Source organism: Numenius arquata, chromosome 12, assembly GCF_964106895.1.
Source record: "Numenius arquata chromosome 12, bNumArq3.hap1.1, whole genome shotgun sequence".
NCBI lineage: Eukaryota > Metazoa > Chordata > Aves > Charadriiformes > Scolopacidae > Numenius > Numenius arquata.
In genome coordinates this window covers 26,677,099-26,696,789 of record NC_133587.1, presented here as the reverse complement: position 1 = coordinate 26,696,789, position 19,691 = coordinate 26,677,099, and the positions used below count along the sequence as shown (strand labels likewise).

General features: G+C 37.0%; 1 protein-coding gene across 1 annotated transcript; it reads left to right on the top strand.

Annotated features, from left to right (window-relative positions):
- Positions 1-6: 6 nt before the first annotated feature.
- ENKUR (enkurin, TRPC channel interacting protein) lies at positions 7-12,904 on the top strand. The gene is made up of 5 exons (XM_074157478.1): positions 7-83; positions 3,419-3,564; positions 6,552-6,778; positions 8,486-8,632; positions 12,495-12,904. The coding sequence occupies exons 1-5, from the start codon at positions 7-9 to the stop codon at positions 12,666-12,668; spliced, it is 771 nt and encodes a 256-aa protein (XP_074013579.1). The 3' UTR covers positions 12,669-12,904.
- The last annotated feature ends 6,787 nt before the right edge of the window (positions 12,905-19,691 follow it).

The window sequence follows — 19,691 nt, the reverse complement described above, 5'->3', positions numbered from 1 at the left end:
CGGAGGATGCTGGCGCAGCGCGCCCAGGAGAGCATCCATAACCTGCCCCCCCTGGAGGAGAAGCGGCCTGTCAAACCTCCCAGGTACGTGGGTGTGACAGCACCACTTGCTGACACGGTGACTGGATCTGGCAAGGTAATACATCTATGGGTAACGAGTATTAAATAATAAATCCCCTTTTTGCGTAGTTGTTGCTCCTCCTAATGAGTCACTAACTGACAACTGAGTGTGTACAGCCTGCTCCCTCAGCTGATGATTCAGTTTGGTATCTTCAGTGCCACCTTGTTCACTCACAAAGAACTTAGAAAGCATTCTTTCCACCCAGAGGAATTACGTGACATCTTTGTTATTCGCATTTATAAGAATTTTTCAGTGAGCAGTTGAAACTTCGATGGTTTTTCACGTTTTCCTCAGTGCCACGCTTCCATTCTTTCCACGTGTCAGGTGTATCTTCTGACATTGTTTCTTTTGTTTCTCGCCCCTTACCTTAAAAACATTAAAATTGCCTTTTGCCCCCCTAGTATTAATTTCTTTGAGAGTTTTTGTAAAGTTCTTATTTGATAATTATGCAAACATATGTTGTTTTTTCAGGTCCTTATTACTTTATATGAAAGAAAACACAGTTAGCATTTTCAGTGAAAAGTTAACATAGGTCATAACTCAATGGCTTTAAAATAAGTAGAAATATCAGTGACACTCCTTAGAAAAAGGTAGTTATCCCTTTTCAGGTAAAAAGGTTCAGACTTGTGAGATTCCTAATTCTGAACCTTTTCCATGTAAAAATAGATAACACTTCCTTTTTTTTTGTTTCTAATGTGAACAAAAGATACTTTTGGTAGACAAAGGAAAGTGAAATGACGGTATGGCAAGGCACGCAGCACACTAAATCGATTCCTATCTTAATTCCACTCAAGGATTTGGATACTGCATAGCCATCAGGTTGAGTTTAGGCAAGGGATTCCTTAGGCTGCATGCAATCTGACTCAATCCCTGTCTGATCTCATTGCCTTCTGTTGTCACCCCACTTCCATTGGTTCACAATGTGTCAAATATCCAGCTGGTAACAACAGTGTTGAACCTGGTTAGTAGCACGATCTCACCAGTTTTTACTAATGCATACAAAATCTAGGGTCTTTTTTTTTTTCAAATCAAATCATACACATTTCATTCTCAACTGACCAGGTACTACTTGTGAAACCAAGGCAAGCATCCTCATTTTCCCCAACTTCGATGTCCCAAGATGACACCTAAGGAATAGTAACTGTCTTTTTACAAATGCATTGTCTTTTCCCCCCTTGCCACATAATGAATGGATTAAGATTCTCGAGTCCCCCATAACCATGTTTTCTTCCTTGCAACCCTCTCTAACCTTATGTTATTGGTGTATGACAGCATTTAGCCACTTTCTTGGCCTGAAAAGTCACTGAAAAGATACAACTGCCACATCTCTTTGTCCAAAGGAATACCTATAGCTGTCTACAGAAGACGTTTTTACCTTATGCCTACATGTAATAAACTCAATACCTACTCATTCACTACTAGGTCAAACTCAAAGTCACTGCCTTTCTCTACTGTGTGGCTACAATGCCACTCCTAGCAAATGGTGAGGTATACAATTATTTATCAATAATTATCAATTATTTATTAGGGGGCTTGTGCTTATGTCTATAGCTGTTTGCTATGAATGAACAGCAAAAAATAAATAAAACCTCATTCCTTATAATTAGAGGTATTTCTGGAATTATATATAATCTTTTGTACATAACCCTCTTTCTGATTTTGGAGACCAAATCTCCAGAATACAAAATAACTCCACATATTTAATGAAGTCCTTTTACATATTCTAATGTTATGATCAAGTATAAATACATTATCAGACATTTGCAGCTCATACAAAAGCTTTTATCAGTATTGCTACTATGAATCCCACTCAGTAGCCCAGCATTACATTATTTCATATTTCAGTATTTCCATAAAATACATTGCATTATATCTAATATTTTCTATTCTTTTTTTCCTTACCTGAAAACATGGTATATTTCTTTCATAAACACGTTTTTTTCTGTGAAATAAGAGCACAACTGTTCATCAACTTTTTTCTACCATAAATTAATATGGCATGTTTCTAAAGATGGACAGATTTAAAATGCACAATGAAGTACCCTTAGCTTCAGGAGCAGGGAGTTCTGCTCCCTCAGGAAAACATCTGTGGCAGCTCAGTCCTTCAGATAGAGGCAAGAAGCTGCTAATCAGCTAATGATCAGCATTTGGCTTCTTTTGGAGAACTTGTTTGCATAGTTTTTATTAAAGCAGAAGTTACAGTGCCATATGCAACAATACACCAAAAGAGCAGTGTGTGCATACCGTGTACATACAGCTTTTTATGCCTGAGCTCTTGCTGATTTTCACATTGGCTGTTTCAGTTAGTGCCAAAACCACCACTGCTTACGATAGTTCAGGATCATAGTTTCGATCTGTGGAATATAAGAAATATACAGTTTACTGTGCTATCTCAGTCATCTATCTCATCTAATCTCTTAGAATAGTCTGTAACAGGAGCACTACGACAGTGATACAGTGGACAGTAATAAGATAAACTGACAATCAAGGACATTCTGTCCAACTCTTGACCATATTTGACATGTTTTGTGAAGCATGAGGTTTTACGTACCTCTAAAATGTGTTTCATCCCATAGAATGAAGCAGTGAATGTTCTCATAATCAATACAGATCCCATCTTTTTTGAAGCCAACTGAGCTTTTCCTTAGATGTGTTTGATTGCTGTGTAAAGCCCTACAGTGTACTGCAACTGCAGCTTCCGAAACAGCTGAGATAGATACACTGGCATTTGCATCTTTCTCATACTACAAACTTTCAAATATGGGAAACCTAGCAATGTAAGTTCATGATTACTATTTTCCTGTAGATGAAAAACAGCTGCATATTTTGGATGCATTTTTAACAAAACAAATAGCCACATTAAAAAAAAAACTTTTCAAAATGGAGTTAGTTGTAAACAAAGGCCAAAGTGTGTAACGCACAACCTCATAAAAATAATGAATTTGTGCAAGCAATACTCAAAGCATTTTATTCCCAAAATTTAGGTTTGTTGAGTTTCAAAATGTCTGTGTTCAGTGTTTACATGAACGGTGCATACAGGAACCATTTCGCAAATACTGACCTTGGAGACACAAGAGAAGAAGAAAAAAGCACGCTAACTAGAGAATCAGAAAAATCACTTGTCAGTGCAGTGCTGGGCTTAGCCTTAGTGTGGAGGTTGTATATTTGGGAGAGAGTACAAAACAAGGTAGCTTAGGCTTTTGGCACGAACTACTGCAAAAATGTATATTCTCTGAAGAAGAATTTTTAGCAGTTTTTTGACATTTAACTTCTTTATGGCTACTTTTTATTGTCTAAGGTATATATCCACATTTAGATCATCCGTGAAATGTGAAGCAGAGAAAAATAAAGCTCAGTGGAAAACTATGGGACCAGCAAAAGTTGCAGTGCCATCACCAAAAGAATTTCTACATAAACATTCAAAGGAACCCAAGCTACCAGCAAGTAAGTGTAGATGTGATATATATGAAATGTTCTGTATTTTTTTAATTTTAAAATTGATAATATTAGTGTTCAAAGTAACAATTAGTTATGGAGAATGAAATTTTTAAAAAAATTAAAATCATGTTTGTATGCTGAGGCAGTTTCCATTGTTCCTTTTACAGTATCTATTATACCAAAATTATTTCTCTATTTTACAAAAATGTTTCTACTTTATTGTGTAAAATACTGAAACAAGCAACACAGAGATTATATATGTGATCAGAAAATACAGTACGTATTTACTGTTATGTAGTGTCATTTACTGTCATTTACAACCAGCTGAAATATAAAGAAAAATTATATCTCTCTTGGCTGCAGCTATTCAGGTGTTGAAGTTGTGTGATGGTATGTTCTACCCTGCTGATATTTCAATTTGTAATTATATAGTTTAGATTTGTATGCCATTATTTTCTGCAACTGATCATTAATAATAAAGTAAATAATATGAATAGGGGTATGAAAAGTGAACTGTTTTTAATGCTTGAAGAGATATGAGAAAAGTATGTGTGCCTTTCTTGATGTTATAAGCAACATCCAGCTTTTCAGCACTCATTGCAGGCTCTTAATCCCATAGCATTAAATTGGCTGGCAGTGTCTAAAGCACAGAATTTTTTGGAGAGCTGCATGTCACAGAAAGAAGAAATTTGGAATATTTTGTTGCAAAATGAATCCTATCTTTGGGCACAAACCATAATTCTAGGTATAAGGAGCTGAAAGTTCTAATGTTCAGCCTCATGGCTGGCTCTGCAAGGGTGATGTGACTGGAGTTCTAAGTACATTGCTGTCAGAATTTTTAATTGATTTCTAAAGTTTCAGCTTGAAATTGTTTTTAGCCTGGAAAAATAGAAGACCTTAATGTACAGTATACAAAAAAAAAAAGAAAAAATTCTCTCTGTCTAAGAGAATGTAGGAATCTAGCACCCAAATTTGCGTGACACACACAAGTGGCGTTAGCACTGAAAATACAAGCTGTCCCAGGAGGCTTTGGAGGCTGAATGCCTCAGGCAATATCGATTATTAGAACTTTAAAGTAAGCTTTGGTCCCAGAGGTTCTTTAGGCATCCTGGGTCATTTTTGCACAAAACCTTCACTTTTTTAGGAAATCTGAACAGCATTCAGTATACTGGCATGTACTGCTGCATGACATCTGAGCATGAATGCTTCCAAGATCAAGACCTTGTTAAATTACCACACGAGCATTTTAGATGAGCATAGGAAAGAAGATTGATTCATCAATAATTTGGAGTGGTCCGTAAGATCCCTTTTAAGTACTTGTATTATAAAATTACTGCTACTTATTTCAAATTTGCTATATATTGAGATACAGCACTCTGACTCATTTCTCTCAGACAAGCAGCTCACAATATTTGTATTTCAATTTGTTGATTCAGGGCTTCGTAACAGCAATATGTGCTTTGGTGTTTGCATTTGAAGTCAATGTACCAGAGCCTCAAAATATCTATGGCACATCATAGCTTTGATCCAAACTAGTACTTTCATTGCCATGATAGATACTAACAGATCTTGAGAAGGAAATGTATCATTAACTCAGAAAGTTATTGTACCTTTGTTGGATGGAATTTCATATCTACCTCAGAGAAGTTACACTGCTTAATCACCTCTTTTAAAGCATGGCACTTTAATCACTTGGAATTTAACCAGTTATCAGTTGTCTAAATGGGATTATGGCATTGTGTTTGTGGTATCCTTGCGGCTTTCAAAACTGGGTTTGATCCAACTAGTTAAAAATTAGATTGCAAGGACAGAACAGAAAGATTGATTTTTTTTTCCCTAAAGCATGGAAAGTATGTCTTACTGGACTCTGGCATTCATTTTAACCAAGCTCAGTTGCTGGCTCCAGAAATGAGGGCTCCCAAAACAGCAAGTGTGTACTAGTGTACTGCAGATAAGGGTGAGCCAGTGCTTACTGAGAAGCTTCAGAGATCTTGTTGCCAAAAGGACATACTAAGAGAAATAGAGATTTAAGTCTGCGTGTCCTACAGTGCTAAGTTATGGCAAGCTATCAGGTTGTAAAAGCAAAACCCAGGAAAGCACTGGTTCGTGGGGTCAGTATCAGGAAACCAGATGTTGTAGGAATGAGCTGTCACATGTGACATTACACTTATTTCTGCCAAATAAGAACACCAACTCAGGCAACCTGAATGAAATCATTATCTCTGATAATGATTGTGAATTAGAATTATATCTAGTGAGAAATACGGTGGAAAATGTATTGTCTTTCATCACTCACCTGAAGTCACACAATCATAGAATCATAGAATTGTCTAGGTTGGAAGGGACCTTTAAGATCACCTAGTCCAACCATCAACATAACTCTGATAAAAAAAACCCCATCACTAAACCATGTCACTAAGCTCTCTGTCAAACCATCTTTTAAATACCTCCAGGGACAGTGCCTCAACCGCTTCCCTGGGCAGCCCATTCCAATGCTTAATAACCCTTTCAGTGTAAAAATTTTTCTGTTGATGCCTTGGAGAAAAGATTTTACTAAAAAGGAGGAGTTTCTATAGTCTCTGGAGAAAGGATTGTGAGAAGTTGTTTATGAGTGTTAGAAAGCAGCAAGAGCAGGGGTTTTCCCTAAGGGGAGGTGAGGCAGAAATTGAGGGCAACTCCAATGCAGGCTGGGCAATGACCTCACCAGCAGGGTGCAGTCCCTCCATAAATCCACTGCGTAAGTGACATATTATAAGGCAAACCCATCTAAACCAACATAGTATTTCCTAGGTTATGAAACTTCTGTTATGCCAAACAAGCATAATCATTTTCATCATAGTACATTCCCAGTCAATTCTTTTATTGTAGATACAGTTGGTTTCTATTTTTATGTAATTCTGTATATAATTTTTCCTTTTTGAAAAATGTAATAACCTTAAATTGCAAAACTCTTCATGGTTATTGCTGAGAATGTTTACATGCTCAATTCACAGGAAAAAAAGAACAGGATAGTAAGAAATTGCCTGCATTATCAGTGCCACGGAGAACAGATCACCCAGTTATGGGAATTCAGAGTAAAAAGAATTTTATAAATACAAATGCAGTTGCTGCTATCACGGGATTGCCTAAAAAGCCTCAACCTATTTACGTTGATAGAAGACAGGGAGATAAGTATCTGCTTGAAACTTCAGGCCTTGTTCCAAAATACATTAAAAAAAAGGTAAGTTTTATAAAATTATAGTGGCAATACTAGTAGCAATACCTATTTTAGGTTCTCTATTGCATTCTCCTATGAAATGTTTATGATTCTTTTTGAGATGTTTAGATACCACTGCTGTTAGTGGTAGACCTTTGAAATTCATCAAGGAGAAATCACTGGCAGTAGAGTTGTGCCTTGCCTTTCCTCTGTGTTCATTTGCTTATGCTGTCAGCAAAAAATTGGCATAATGATGCTCCTAAAGCAATAGCATTTATGTTGCATTGGGAACCCACATGCGGAGACAAATGGAGTTCTGTGATGTATGTATCCTTACTCTTTAGGAAAGACAGGCAGGGAAGAAGAGAAGGGGTAGCCCTTTGGATAAAGGAGCCATTCAAATATATGCAATTGGCAACAGGCTGGTTGAGATTGTGGGTCAGGATCAGAGGAAAGGCCAGTAAGTGTCAAAAGCATGTTTGACAACACAATGGGATGAAAGCAATCCAAAAAGATTCCTGCAGCATGTCAGCAACAGCTTCTTAACACAGATTGTGGATGAGCCAACCAGTGGTCATGTTCTTCTGGTTCTGCTACTTACAAATGGGAAAGAACTGGTCAGAGGTGTGATAATTAATAGTAGTCTTGGTTGCACAGGCCATGAAGTAGTTCAAGATTCCCTCCTCCTTGGGAAGGCAGGTGGTAGCGTATAGGCCCTGTACTTCAGGAAATCAAACATCAGCTAATTCAGGGAACTGGTAGATAGGACCCTCTGGGAGACAGCTCTGAAAAGCAAAGGAGCTTAAGAGAACTGGCATGCCTTTAGGGACAACCTCCCCCAACAACAAGAGCAGTCCATTCCACTACTCAAGAAAACAAGATGCATCAGGAGTCTGGTTTATCTAAACAGGTAATTCATGTGAGAGCATTATGCAGAGAGAGACATGACATGACATAACTCATGACAGAGAAAAACTGAACCTGTAGCCCTTGCAGTACCTTTGCATGGCTAAATATATATATAAACAATGCTAGACATAGTGCTACCAAACGCTAAAAGATTTGTGAATCATTTAGCATTTGGTAGAAAGAAGGAAGGCTCTGGTACTTTCTGGCAGAGCTAGAGAGGCTTCATTTTACAAAGGATAAAGTAAAAAAGATATGTTCCTCCAAGTACATCTGGAATATTCAGAAATTATCTTTCGTCCCAGAAACACGATTCTGCCACATCCAATATAGGATAGTTTATCGTTCCTAACTAGTCCAATTTTTGAGTATGTGTTGACACTATTCACTCTCTTCTGTGGCATGCAATGTTCAGAAATAATCAGGATACAGGAAGACCTTTCAAAGAAAGTATCTAAGGAATGTGTTTTAGAATGTAGAATCTGATACCATATAAAAATGTAAAATAGCTTGTTGTCATTAACAGGTTTCAAACTCCTCACTCAACCATCAATCCTTTCAAATAGACATTTTGGTTTCTGGATTCTGTTATCTTCCAGGGATGCAAAAAGAAATTGAAGGGAATTGTTTATACGTTTTGCTCATGCTACAAAGACAATCACATTTGCTACTGATAAGAACACAGTGATTTAAAATTTTATTTTTTGGTGGCACAAAATTCCATTTTCAAACTGTCTTTGCAAATGTAATACACTATGGATGACAGGTATGTCTTTGTTTCCTTCTTAAAAGCACATATAAGAAACTTCTTCCTTAACCTTATAGGATTATGGTGTTATACCAAAATATATAACACAGAGAAATGAAGACACGAAGAGAGCACAGAAAGAATATGAGGCCAGTATCGTGGAGCATCTCAAGAAAAATGCTATGAAACGGCTATCTGATGAAGAAAGGAGAAGTCTTCTGCAGGTGCATATTTTGATTTAGTGTGATTAGTAACATGTACAAAAGATTAATAAGTATTTTAAGTCCATATAAATAATAAAAGTATACTAGTTTTTTCTACTTTTTCACTAGATGGAGCTGTAGAACAATTGTAAACGGAACTGAAGGGAGCTGATGTAGCTACAGTTTTAGTCCAGTTTTACAAGTACTTAAATTCTGTTAGATTCCTATCCCCCTTAATGACTTGGAATTTCAGTGAAACTTCAAAGGAATGCAGAAAATCACCTATATGGATTTAGTGACAGTTCTGACTCTCTAATCATGGAAAAATACAAATTGTTGGGTTTTTTTTTTTCCTGATGCATAACGTTGCCAATTTTATTGGCAGTTTCTATCTTCACATTGTGACCTCACTGACTAAACCATAAGGTCATGCTTTAAAATGTGGCAAAAACAGAATTAAATCACAATGTATTTGTAGAGCTATGAGTGGGAAAATTGTATTTTGTCAAGCTGTTTTGGATCCCATCTGTTATACAGTTTTTATTGCACAAGATTTTCTAAAGATAAATAATATCATAAAAGAAGTAGAGCGGAAAAGAGACATTTTTAAAGTATATCCAATACTTGAATTGGGATTTCTCATGACCTTTTAGCCAAATTTCCTATGAAAATGAGGCTTACATTACTGTTATATCTGTTATATCAGTCTGTCCCTTAATAACTTGCTCTTAGCAGCTACCTGAAGCAAATTAGCAGATGGATGGACATCTCCAAGATGCTAAATCCCCACAAAAAAGCCAGCAGAATATCCAGAGAGAAAACACAGTGTCTAACTCACTTGCAAAGATTAACTGGTTAATCAGCAAGATCCAAAACAGCTAGCACAATGGTGTCTCTTGCTTATGCAGCAAGCAGTAGAACCTAGGAAGGAATATGGAAGAGGTGAGGGTATTGCGTTGACAGCAGTATAAAGAACATAACAGCAAGGGTGAAGATTAAGATATTTTTATGGTGGGAAAGGCATGGGACAAGCCAATGGTCCAGCAAGTTAACTATGCAGCAAAAATATATGTGCAAAAAGGCATGTGACTTCAGCTGCTCACAATTCTGCATTTAGTTTGATTAAAATTATGTTCTAGATTTTTAAAATACAAGAGCGCACTGACATTTTTTAATTAAAAGTTTTTAGGTTACTTTTATTAACTCAATATTTTCTTTGAAATTTTTCAAAAAAGTTTGCTCTTTCATGGGCCAATTTACTTATTCAGTTGTATTGTCAGGAGGAATTAGTGTCCCCAGGGTATATGGCTTCTACCCAGTGCTCAGCTGTAGACATATGGGAATTCCTGTCTTTTAAAATAATTGACATTGCTAGGGAAAACATGCACACTAACTGATTTGAAAGAATATCTAGCAATAGATGTCTGAGAACAAAATCAAGCCTCATGTGCTTACAAAAATAAAGGGAAATAATTTGTGCCAACATTTTTTGAACTCTCTCCATTATGCTTACTTTGGTTGGGATTTTATAATAATAAAAGAGTATGTTGATAAATGCAGCACATATTTCTCACTGATCCAGCATCTATTAGAATTCCTTATATAGAGTTAGATACTCACTCAGTTTGTGATCTGGCCCATAACAAAAGGGGTCAGCATGTTACATTGCTGTGAGGGAGATTTTTACGTAGGGAGTCATGATCTGCTTTTGATCTCTCCGCTCTGTAGGGATAGAGTAAATTGTGATGAGTGCATGATCTAATCTGTTTTAAAACCTCGCTGTTTTCAGTGATTTCCAAACCATTTTTTACTAATGTACACAAAGAAGAACTATTTTTAAAAAGCTATGAATGACTCTTCTATAAGTGTTTTGGAACTACTGTATGTATTTTCATGACTATATAACTATACCTGATGGCTACTAGACTAGGAGCTTTATTTAAGTACTTTACGGCCTTGGATTGCAAAGAAAAATAGCATTACAAAACAGTAAATAAATAGGCTTGTTGCTCTTGGTTTCACATGTTGAGGTAGGGTTTTTAAATTCATGTAGATATTTGTATATGAAGATTGTTGGAATAGCCTTCATGGACAACAATTAGTTGCTTAGTAGGAATATGCAAAAAGCACAAATTGCTATGCAATAAATACGCTGCTTTGAATCAGTAAAATATTAATTCGCATTAAAAAGTATGTCAGCCTGGGAGAAAAGGCGCTTAACAACAGTGGAGAAGAAGGACATGAGGCTGGAAATCACAATGTGCCATAGAATCAGTGTGTCAGCTGAATCCAGTTTTAGTCATGAAGGAGAACTGAAAAAATTAGTTGCCAAGAGAGTAACTTCAGTTCTTCACTTTTTAAGATACTTTGTGATCTCCCCTAAGAAAACAGAACTGAGAGCCAAAATCATTTTGGAAAAGTGTTTCCTCACTGATAGCCATATTGTATTATTTACTGATTGCAGTATGAGTTCCTTGCAGTAGGTGTGATTATTGCATTCACCCGTATAATCTTCATGAGGACATTTGGTGCACTGAATAAATTCTACTAAATCCTCGTATATGCATGTATGGGATGTGTAGATGTTGATTATCCTCTTGAGGATAGTAAGAGCAATTGTTGCAGTAATTGTGAAGATTTGTGAGTAATTGTAAAGAATTTTTCTACCATAATGTGGTTCCATTTAGCATATCCGTGGATAAAAGTTTGTCTCTAAAGTTGAATTAACAGGTTTATGAGTATGTTTCAGATAATTGCATGGAGTTTTTGGAAGCAGGGGTCTAGTCTTGGGCTTTTATAATATGAAAATATGGTTCACTATATCTAGGAAGGTAATTCTTTGCATAGCAGCATTCAAGAGAGGAGGCAGTTACTGAAATTACTGTTGATAGGGTCAGTGACAGCTATGTTTTTTAAACCAGCTGGTAAATAAGTTGCCTATAGATTTTACTGTAAATGTAGATTTGGAAGGGAATGCAATTATTTGGATTTTCTTCCAGGTAGTTCAAGTAGTTAAAATATTGTGGGGTTAGTTTTGTGTTCATGGTCTAAGCAAAGTCTCAGGTACCGAAAATGAAGCTGGTGGTGAGATGATCTGAGACTGCCATTGAATTTTGGCTGGAGTTCCAAGTATTGTACTTAAGGTAGGTAACACCACCGTGGGTGACGTGGTGATATCTGTGGTAGCCAGGTTGTTTATGGGGAAGTGGTTTCTGTAGTTCAGTTTGTAAGGTATTTCCTGTTGCATTTTGGAGAAAATAAGGGCATTTGTGTGATAGGAGTTTTGAGGCAGCTTTTATGAATCCTAGTAGTTCCTTAGTGAGCATACTAGAATTAGATACAACGGAGGTGAAAGCTGCCTACTTGTAGATCACTGAAAGCATAGAAAGTCTTTTATACAGAATAAGGAAGAGTCACTCTATTTACCTTGTGCAGTTTTTCTTGAAGATACTGAGGACTGAAAATGACGTGCACAGGCTTCCTCAAGTTCCTGGTAGGCCACGAAGATGACTGTTAGTTACATGGACATAGTCTTTTCAGTTTAGCATTTTTGTAGCTCATCCTTCTTTGTTTAGTTTAATTACTGTTTTGTTGCCTCTTAAAGACGGTAGTTTTTTCTTTCCAAGGCACCGAGTTTTTTAAAGACCATTCCTTATATTGCATCAGGATGAGCCAAAATTATTTCTGTTAACTTTTAAGCATTTAATTAATTTAGTCCTATAAGATGTTTAAACATTATCCATATACTTAACTATTATTTTAACATTGCAGTGACACTTATCAAATGCAATATTAACAGAAAGCCTTACGTAGTTTATGTGCGTATTATTCTTAAATGAAGTAAGTTTTTCTAATATATCTCCTTTTCATGTAATGGCACTAGGGGCTGAAAAAGAACTGGGAGGAAGTGTATCGTGACTTTCAGCGTCTTTCGGTAGAAATAGACACCATACCCAAGAAGTTATACAAAGAAAATCTGGAATTGCAGATGAAACAACTGGAGCATGACATAGAAGTAATCGAGAAGCACAAAGTTATCTACATTGCAAATGAGTAAGGACCATTTTTCAGATATTGCCTCTCCCCTCCTTTTCTCTTTTTCTATCCCCACATCTCCAAGAACCGCCCCCCTAAATTCACAGAAAAAATTGACACCACCAACTATTCAGAAGGAAATATTCAATTAATATAAGTATGTAGCTTCTTAGAGAAGTTGTCACATATAGCTCTCATCTGTATAATTCACAAAACATTTTGAAATTAAATTCTTAATTAAACTTTGAGTTTAAAACCATGCATTAATCTGTTACTCTGTGTAATTTTTATTAACTACTAAGATTTCTATAAACGTCATACAAAAAGCACGAAAAATACTATTTCATATGTTTGGAGTACTTCTTTCCTTGCACAGCCAAAACAAAGGGAAATAACTGGCAGCCGAAGACTGCTTGGTAAATATAACTTCAGGGTGGGATGGCTTCTGGACTAGTTATTAAAGAGCTGTTGCGCTTTACTTAAAAGCTGGAGCGATTGTATTTCTAAACAGCTTGGCTTCTGCATAACATTTTGTCTGCTCTTTTTTTGTTACCAAAACCAGTTTTTATAGTGGAAGCCCATAATAATATAGACTTCACGCAATTCAGATACCACATGTAGCTTGCTGCGTTTATGTATAAATAATTCTGTAACACCACAGTAAATCTACAACTAAAGTAGAAAAATGTGTTTCAATTGCTATTATGCGCGTAATGTTAGAATGAAAGCAATATACTAGCATGTGAGTCTAGACCTAGGCAGAAATTATATCTGCACGTTATACTGCAGGTATTTGCATAAAAAGAAAAATGGGTTTTCTTTCCTACCACTTAACTTTTGCTTCAGAACACAGCTTTTTCTGTATAGTATCAATCATGACCACCAGCAGCTGTTGTGATGTCATAGTATCTGACATCAGCAGAGGATGCTCCCCTCTTGATACATGGGAATAGCTTCCGTCACCCTATGGGATAGGTTATAACTCCTTCCCTCTATTTTGATGTGTATTCCATGCAACCTACCAACACTTCTGATTATGGAAAAAATATATTATAACGAAAACCATTGAAAATACACTCAGATGGATAAAAGTCTTACCCTTTAACTCTCTCTGGGAAGTTTGACAAAATAAATTTGCAGAATCCAAAGAATGTAAGAATAACTCTGTATTTATATGTTCAAGAAATGCCAATAACTGAAGGTGTTGTGTTCATGAATCAACTATAACATCAGTATAACAAAGGAAAAAGGTGAGTAAACTCAATTGTTCTGATGGAATTGTCCTTCGTAAAAGATATTAGATATTAAGAGAAGCAAGTCTGTCCACAGGCTAAAAAGTAGCATTAGCAGTTGAAGTGTTATCTATATTTGCTGGTCTATTACTGATAATCAATGAAATAATAAGAAAATCATCAAAATGCTTCTAGTACTTCATAATTATTTTATCAACCAGGCATTTTTAAATGGTGCGTATTAATTGGATAACCATCACAAAACACATGTGAAATGGGGTACGAATGCTCTACTGGTCAGTAAGAGTTATGTTGCCACAAACTGAAACTATTTCCTGTTGGAAGTTGCACATGACAAAACTGTGTATCTATATTTTAAAAATAGCAACATGAAATTATGATAAATATCTCACTGGCTGTTCTTCAGAATGAAACTATTTATATCCAGGAAGGAAGGGATCAGATGTGGCATCATCACAAACACAGGGAGTTCCTGATTGTATGGCTCCGATAGAGCTGCCTCGAGCAAGCATCAGGTCTGACAGGATCATATGGGCTCCATGTGGCTGGTCGCAAGGCATAGTGGTTTCTTGGGCTCTGTGTGCATTCCTGGGGACTGAGTCTGGGACGGTTCCTCAAAATCTTCCTTGCAGAGGGGTAACCCCATTCCCCTCATGAAACAGTGAGGGCAAGATTCTGTGGGAGAAATAATACGGGAGAAATTCCTCACCGATTTAATTTTCCTTAGTCTCCATATGTGGATTTTATTGTAGGAGGGCACGTTCTGGCCCTTTGTCTATTTTTGTGAAAAACTGGCACCACAAAGCTAAAATCTAGCCCTTTTACTGGCGTATATTTCAGGGAAAACAATATATCTGAACATTTCCACCCTAATGAAAGCAGACATCTTTCAGATAAGGAAACAAATATATGCAGATCAGTGGGAGTCCTATATAAATGCTAGTTCTAATCAATGCTTTCATCCTCAGCTTTATTATGCCTATAATATTAATAATATAATTACAGGAGCGACAGGTGGCAAAACGTGTTATTAAGGTTGCCTGACATTTCCCATAGCCAGGGAAGCCAGCTGCTGAGCTGCTGCAGCTGGTGGGGATCACCCACCCCAGTAACGAGAGGCGGATTGAGCCTGCCGAAGCTAAGGAGGACTGGCCATTTCTCCCCATGAGCAGATATCCGAGGGAGTGATGTGTACTTCACTGCTGAATGCCTAGATCGTAATTATTTTATTTTTTTTTTCATTCCACCTTGATCTTCCTCCAGCTCCTTTTTGTTATGCAATGTTATGTAAACAAAATGTGAGTAAATTCAGGGGTTTTCATCCTCCAGGCTAAGCAGTGGCATTATGGTAGGAATCCAAGGTGAGATGAGTTTCTTGTTTGTGTTTTTTTCTTTACTGTTTAAACGGTGCTGAGATAAATGTGCCTGCCATTTCATCAAGTTATAAAAAAACATACTTAATTTTTTTTTCCTAGACTGTACCTCCAACAAATAGTTTTAGATGAGCAGGCATAGCCAAACAGTAGACTACACTCATGTCAGCTGGTCTTGTTGATGCTTCTATGAGGATGAACTTCTATTCAGTCACAGTTCTATCCTCTGTTAATTTGTTTTTCCATGCCTGCCTCCACATTAACTCCACAGCATGGAGAAATTCACACAAACATGCAAACACTGGAATCACTTTGTCCTCAAATCCTTCCTCAAATGTTCTTCGCAATGGTGCCCACCAAAAATTTAACAACAACTAAGCTGCTGGTGAGCTGAGATTAGGGCTTATCTCACTGACCTGTGCAGTTTCCTTGAACTCCCCTGGCACTGTAGCCAGTTGTTTCTTGGTTTAGGCTTAGATTGTAAGTAATCTGTCATGTAGATCTTTCTAGATTTTCTCTTTGCTTAGTGTCTGACACAATAAAATTTTTGTCTGTAAGTAGAACTCCTACGTGCTTATAATAATAATAAATATGATCATCTGGGGATGAATTAAGACGCTGCAATAAAGGGAACGGATTCAAGTTGTTTACTAAAAGGACCTGTGTTCCAAGAAACCCTCATGTCATTTGTTTCAGCAACTGGAAAGTAGGAGTTGAAGGAAGAGAAATGAGATTTAAAGCACTTAACTTATTCCCTGGAGCAGTATGATTTATTCATGTCTTTGTCATAGAATGTTTTTGAAATGCAATGGTAAATGACTTATACCTGGCTTTTTCACTGGTACCCATTAATACTGCATTTCTCATTTTGGGGGTTCCTGACTTCTGCAATGTGAGCACATATGTTTTAAATTCGGGAGATGTGTGCCTGAAGTTGGAAGCTATGCTTTGAACCCAGACAGCACTATATAATAGTTTGAAAGCCATTGTTCCAAACTGGTCACTCAAAATTAATGAACTTAATGTTTCATTTACTCTTGTTAGGTGACAAAGCAGGACAGGCCCCATATGGGAAATTCAGGTGACTCAATTCTCTAATTCCCAGAGCTGCTGTAAAGGTAGACGCATTCCTCTACAACTGTTCCCATATTGCTTTGAAGGCTGAATTAAAGCTGAGGAAGCGATCTAATAGTTCTCTCTTCGGAGGAAAAAAAATCAGTACTGTTCACCATGTGACCCCAAGCATTGCACAGTGAGGAAACAACCATGTTTTGCTGTTTGCTCAAGAGAATGGTCTGTTTTTTACACAAACCATAAAATTAGCAAATGGTCTAAATCCAGCATTCCAGGGCCCTCAGGGCGCGGGTCATTCTGTGCAGCAAGAGAGCTGTGGGGTTGGCCAGCCACAAACGTTTAGCCTACGCTACAGGAGAACTTGCTGGACCAGGTTCAGCTTTTCAATCCACTTTTGTTACTGCACTGTTTATTCTAGGCAAGCTGTGAAGTATACAGAATTACATCAAAGACGGACTGAGCTATTCTGGAAAAAAAAGAAAAAGTCCTTAAACTGTTATTCGTTTACTCGTTTAAAACACTCGGAATGCTTTTGTTTTGCAGATTTTCCCAAATTTGCTGTAGTTCATTAAAATAGAAAGGCAAAAAGACAGATGAAGCCAAGTGAAAAAATTCTTTCAAAGTCAAACTCTTAACAGTTAAATTCATTACAATGGGTGTGACCCACTGTATATTTACAATTCCCTGGCTAGTTTTCATGGCCGTGTGTGATGAATTTGTCATAGGATATGATGTGAGCAGCAGTTCTTGAAAATAGTGCTTTATAATTCAAACGTCAATACTTGCCTATAACTGGTTAGGGGAAATATTTGCATAATATTATAAGGGAAATAAAGCTTATTCTAGTATAAAAGGACAAAAGGAAATTTTTGTTTGCATTTATTTCAGCTATAAAGAACTCTATATTAATAACATGAGCCTGAAAAGCAGGAAGAGTATCTTCAGGAGCCAGGAAATTGGAAAGTGAAGCTCTCGCTGCTCTAGTCTGGCACAGTGAGATTAATAACAAACAAAAAGGTAGTTTTGTATTAAAGATGTTTATCATGGACCAAATAAGTCAAAGTCCAGAATTCTGTCAAGCAGTGCCTAACACTGATTTAAAGATTATAAAGAATTGAAAACCAGACTAACGTCTTGAATGGCAGCTTTTAGCCATTTTCTTGCTATCGAAATTATCACAGTTAATTTTCAAGGCCTTAGTCAGCCTCATAGACTCAGTACGGGTTAACTATGACAGCTAATTGCTCTGAGTTTCCTTTGTGGATCTGAGGTAGTGCAGTTGCTTTAAAGTTGAACTTTCCAATTCCCCAAGGTGCTAATTCTGCTGAAATTGAAAGTGGGCAGAGGCTGGACTCCAGCTTGCAGTGCGGCTCCACCACCTGCTGTAGTACAGCAGTCACAAAGGGGAAGTATGGCACCTATGACACGGTACATCGTACCTGCCAAATTGGACAGCTTTTCCTATGGTCCTCTAGGGTCTTGAATGCCGGGAAATGGTTTGAAAACTGCTTCATGTTCTCCCAGATGCCTGTTAACACTGTCTGGTAAATATGTTCTGGGGGTCTTCAGCAGCCACCCTATGGACTGGGTAACTGCCTCAGGTAACGCGAAAGAACTCAAAATTCTGGAATATGTTAAAGTTGGCTATGAAATTTAGAATTACTTTCAACATGCCCTGAAGTACTGTATCTGCTAGATTTTTGTTTTTAATATTCTCTTCAGTGACCATTTTAGCCCAAAATGTCTTTCTCTGCAACAACTGTGGGCGTTCACTTAACCTTGTAACCACTGAGAAATGCAGGTTTATGCCTGATAAGACTGTTTACAGTTCTGCTGCTCACATAACAGCTGCAGCAACAGGCAGAACCAGAATAAGAGCTCTTACTTCATCCCCTAATTGGAAAGCTTATACCTAGGTAAGCCATACCTCTTGAAATATTCTGGATTTTCACGCTTTTCTTGTCTATTTTTGGTGTTTACATATTAAACTGAGTTGTCAAATGTTTGTTATAGCTTCTTGGGAAGAGAATACACAATGGAATTGCAAAGGCTAACAGATAACTCCATATAATGTTTGTCTTGGACTGCTTTCTTGATATACCCCTGCCCCTAACCTTCTATTTTCAATATTTCTTTACATTAGAGTTGTGAAGGGGTGGATGCTACATGTCCTGCTTTTATCAGTAACAGGGTAAGAGAGGAAAAGATGTGTAACTGAAATTATAAAGTTTGTTCTGTAAAGGCCCAAGATATAAATACATTCACCAGGGATTTGCATAGAACTCCTAACTCTGCTTTCTTTCTCTATGTGTCGCTTCTTCCATCTGCTCATTTATGTCTTTTGGCTATGTGTCCAGACCTACCCAGATCTACTTCTAAGTATGATCTACCTTATTTTCTTTGTTCTTTCCCCCTTTCATCATTTCCCATGCTTGTATATCTAAGTGTTTATTCTTTTCTTCCTCTCTTTAGTTTATAAACAAACAGCTAAACAAAGATAATAGGAAAGTTTTTCAGAATGCTTACAGTCTTTTTCACAGTTAAGACCCTGATACCATGTTTTAAATAATCATATCTTGGCCCTAATTTAAAAAGATTTTGAAAATCTACTCTAAATTCATTCATTCTATACCAGTTCATACTGTAAAAAACAATGTAAACATTCAGTAAGTGCGTGTAACTCCACAGCAAAATCCTTAGCAGCTTCATAGCCACCTAGCAGCACTACCCTCCAAACTGTACCCAGCTAAATTTATCTAGTTTTTCATTTCCATATTCTTATTTATTGTTATTAGTGAGACATAACACTTCATTACACTTCTTAAGTGAGCCCTATAAAATTGTTGGAAGAGAAGAATACCAAAAGGAAGACTTGACAAAACGCAGTCGTCCAACCTTGACGGGAAGAACAAACATTTCCTGCTTAAGTTTTTCAGCACAATGCCAGAGGAATTTATTTTTTAGTATCTTGTTCACATTAATCTTTTCCAAATCTTTAAGCTTCTGTCTGTGGTGTAGTTAGAAAGATTTCCTATATTGCATCAATCTGGTAAAGAATGTGGTTAAAAAAGAGAGAAAACTGTAATAGTACCCCAATGAGTCCAAAAGGTAGAAGGAACCAGCACTCATACAGCAGTGGGAAAATTAATCTGAGATTCTAGCAGAAATCCAAAATCAGCACTATGGAACCCAGTTCTGCGATGTTTATGCAACAGCAGCTTTATCTGTAACATGGTGGCAACTGGATCAGATCACGTTAACTTTAGGGTGAATGTGGGCTTTAGAAGGGGTTTTTGCCCACCTCTAGGCAAGAAGAATCTTCAAACCTTGAAAAGTGTTTGTGGG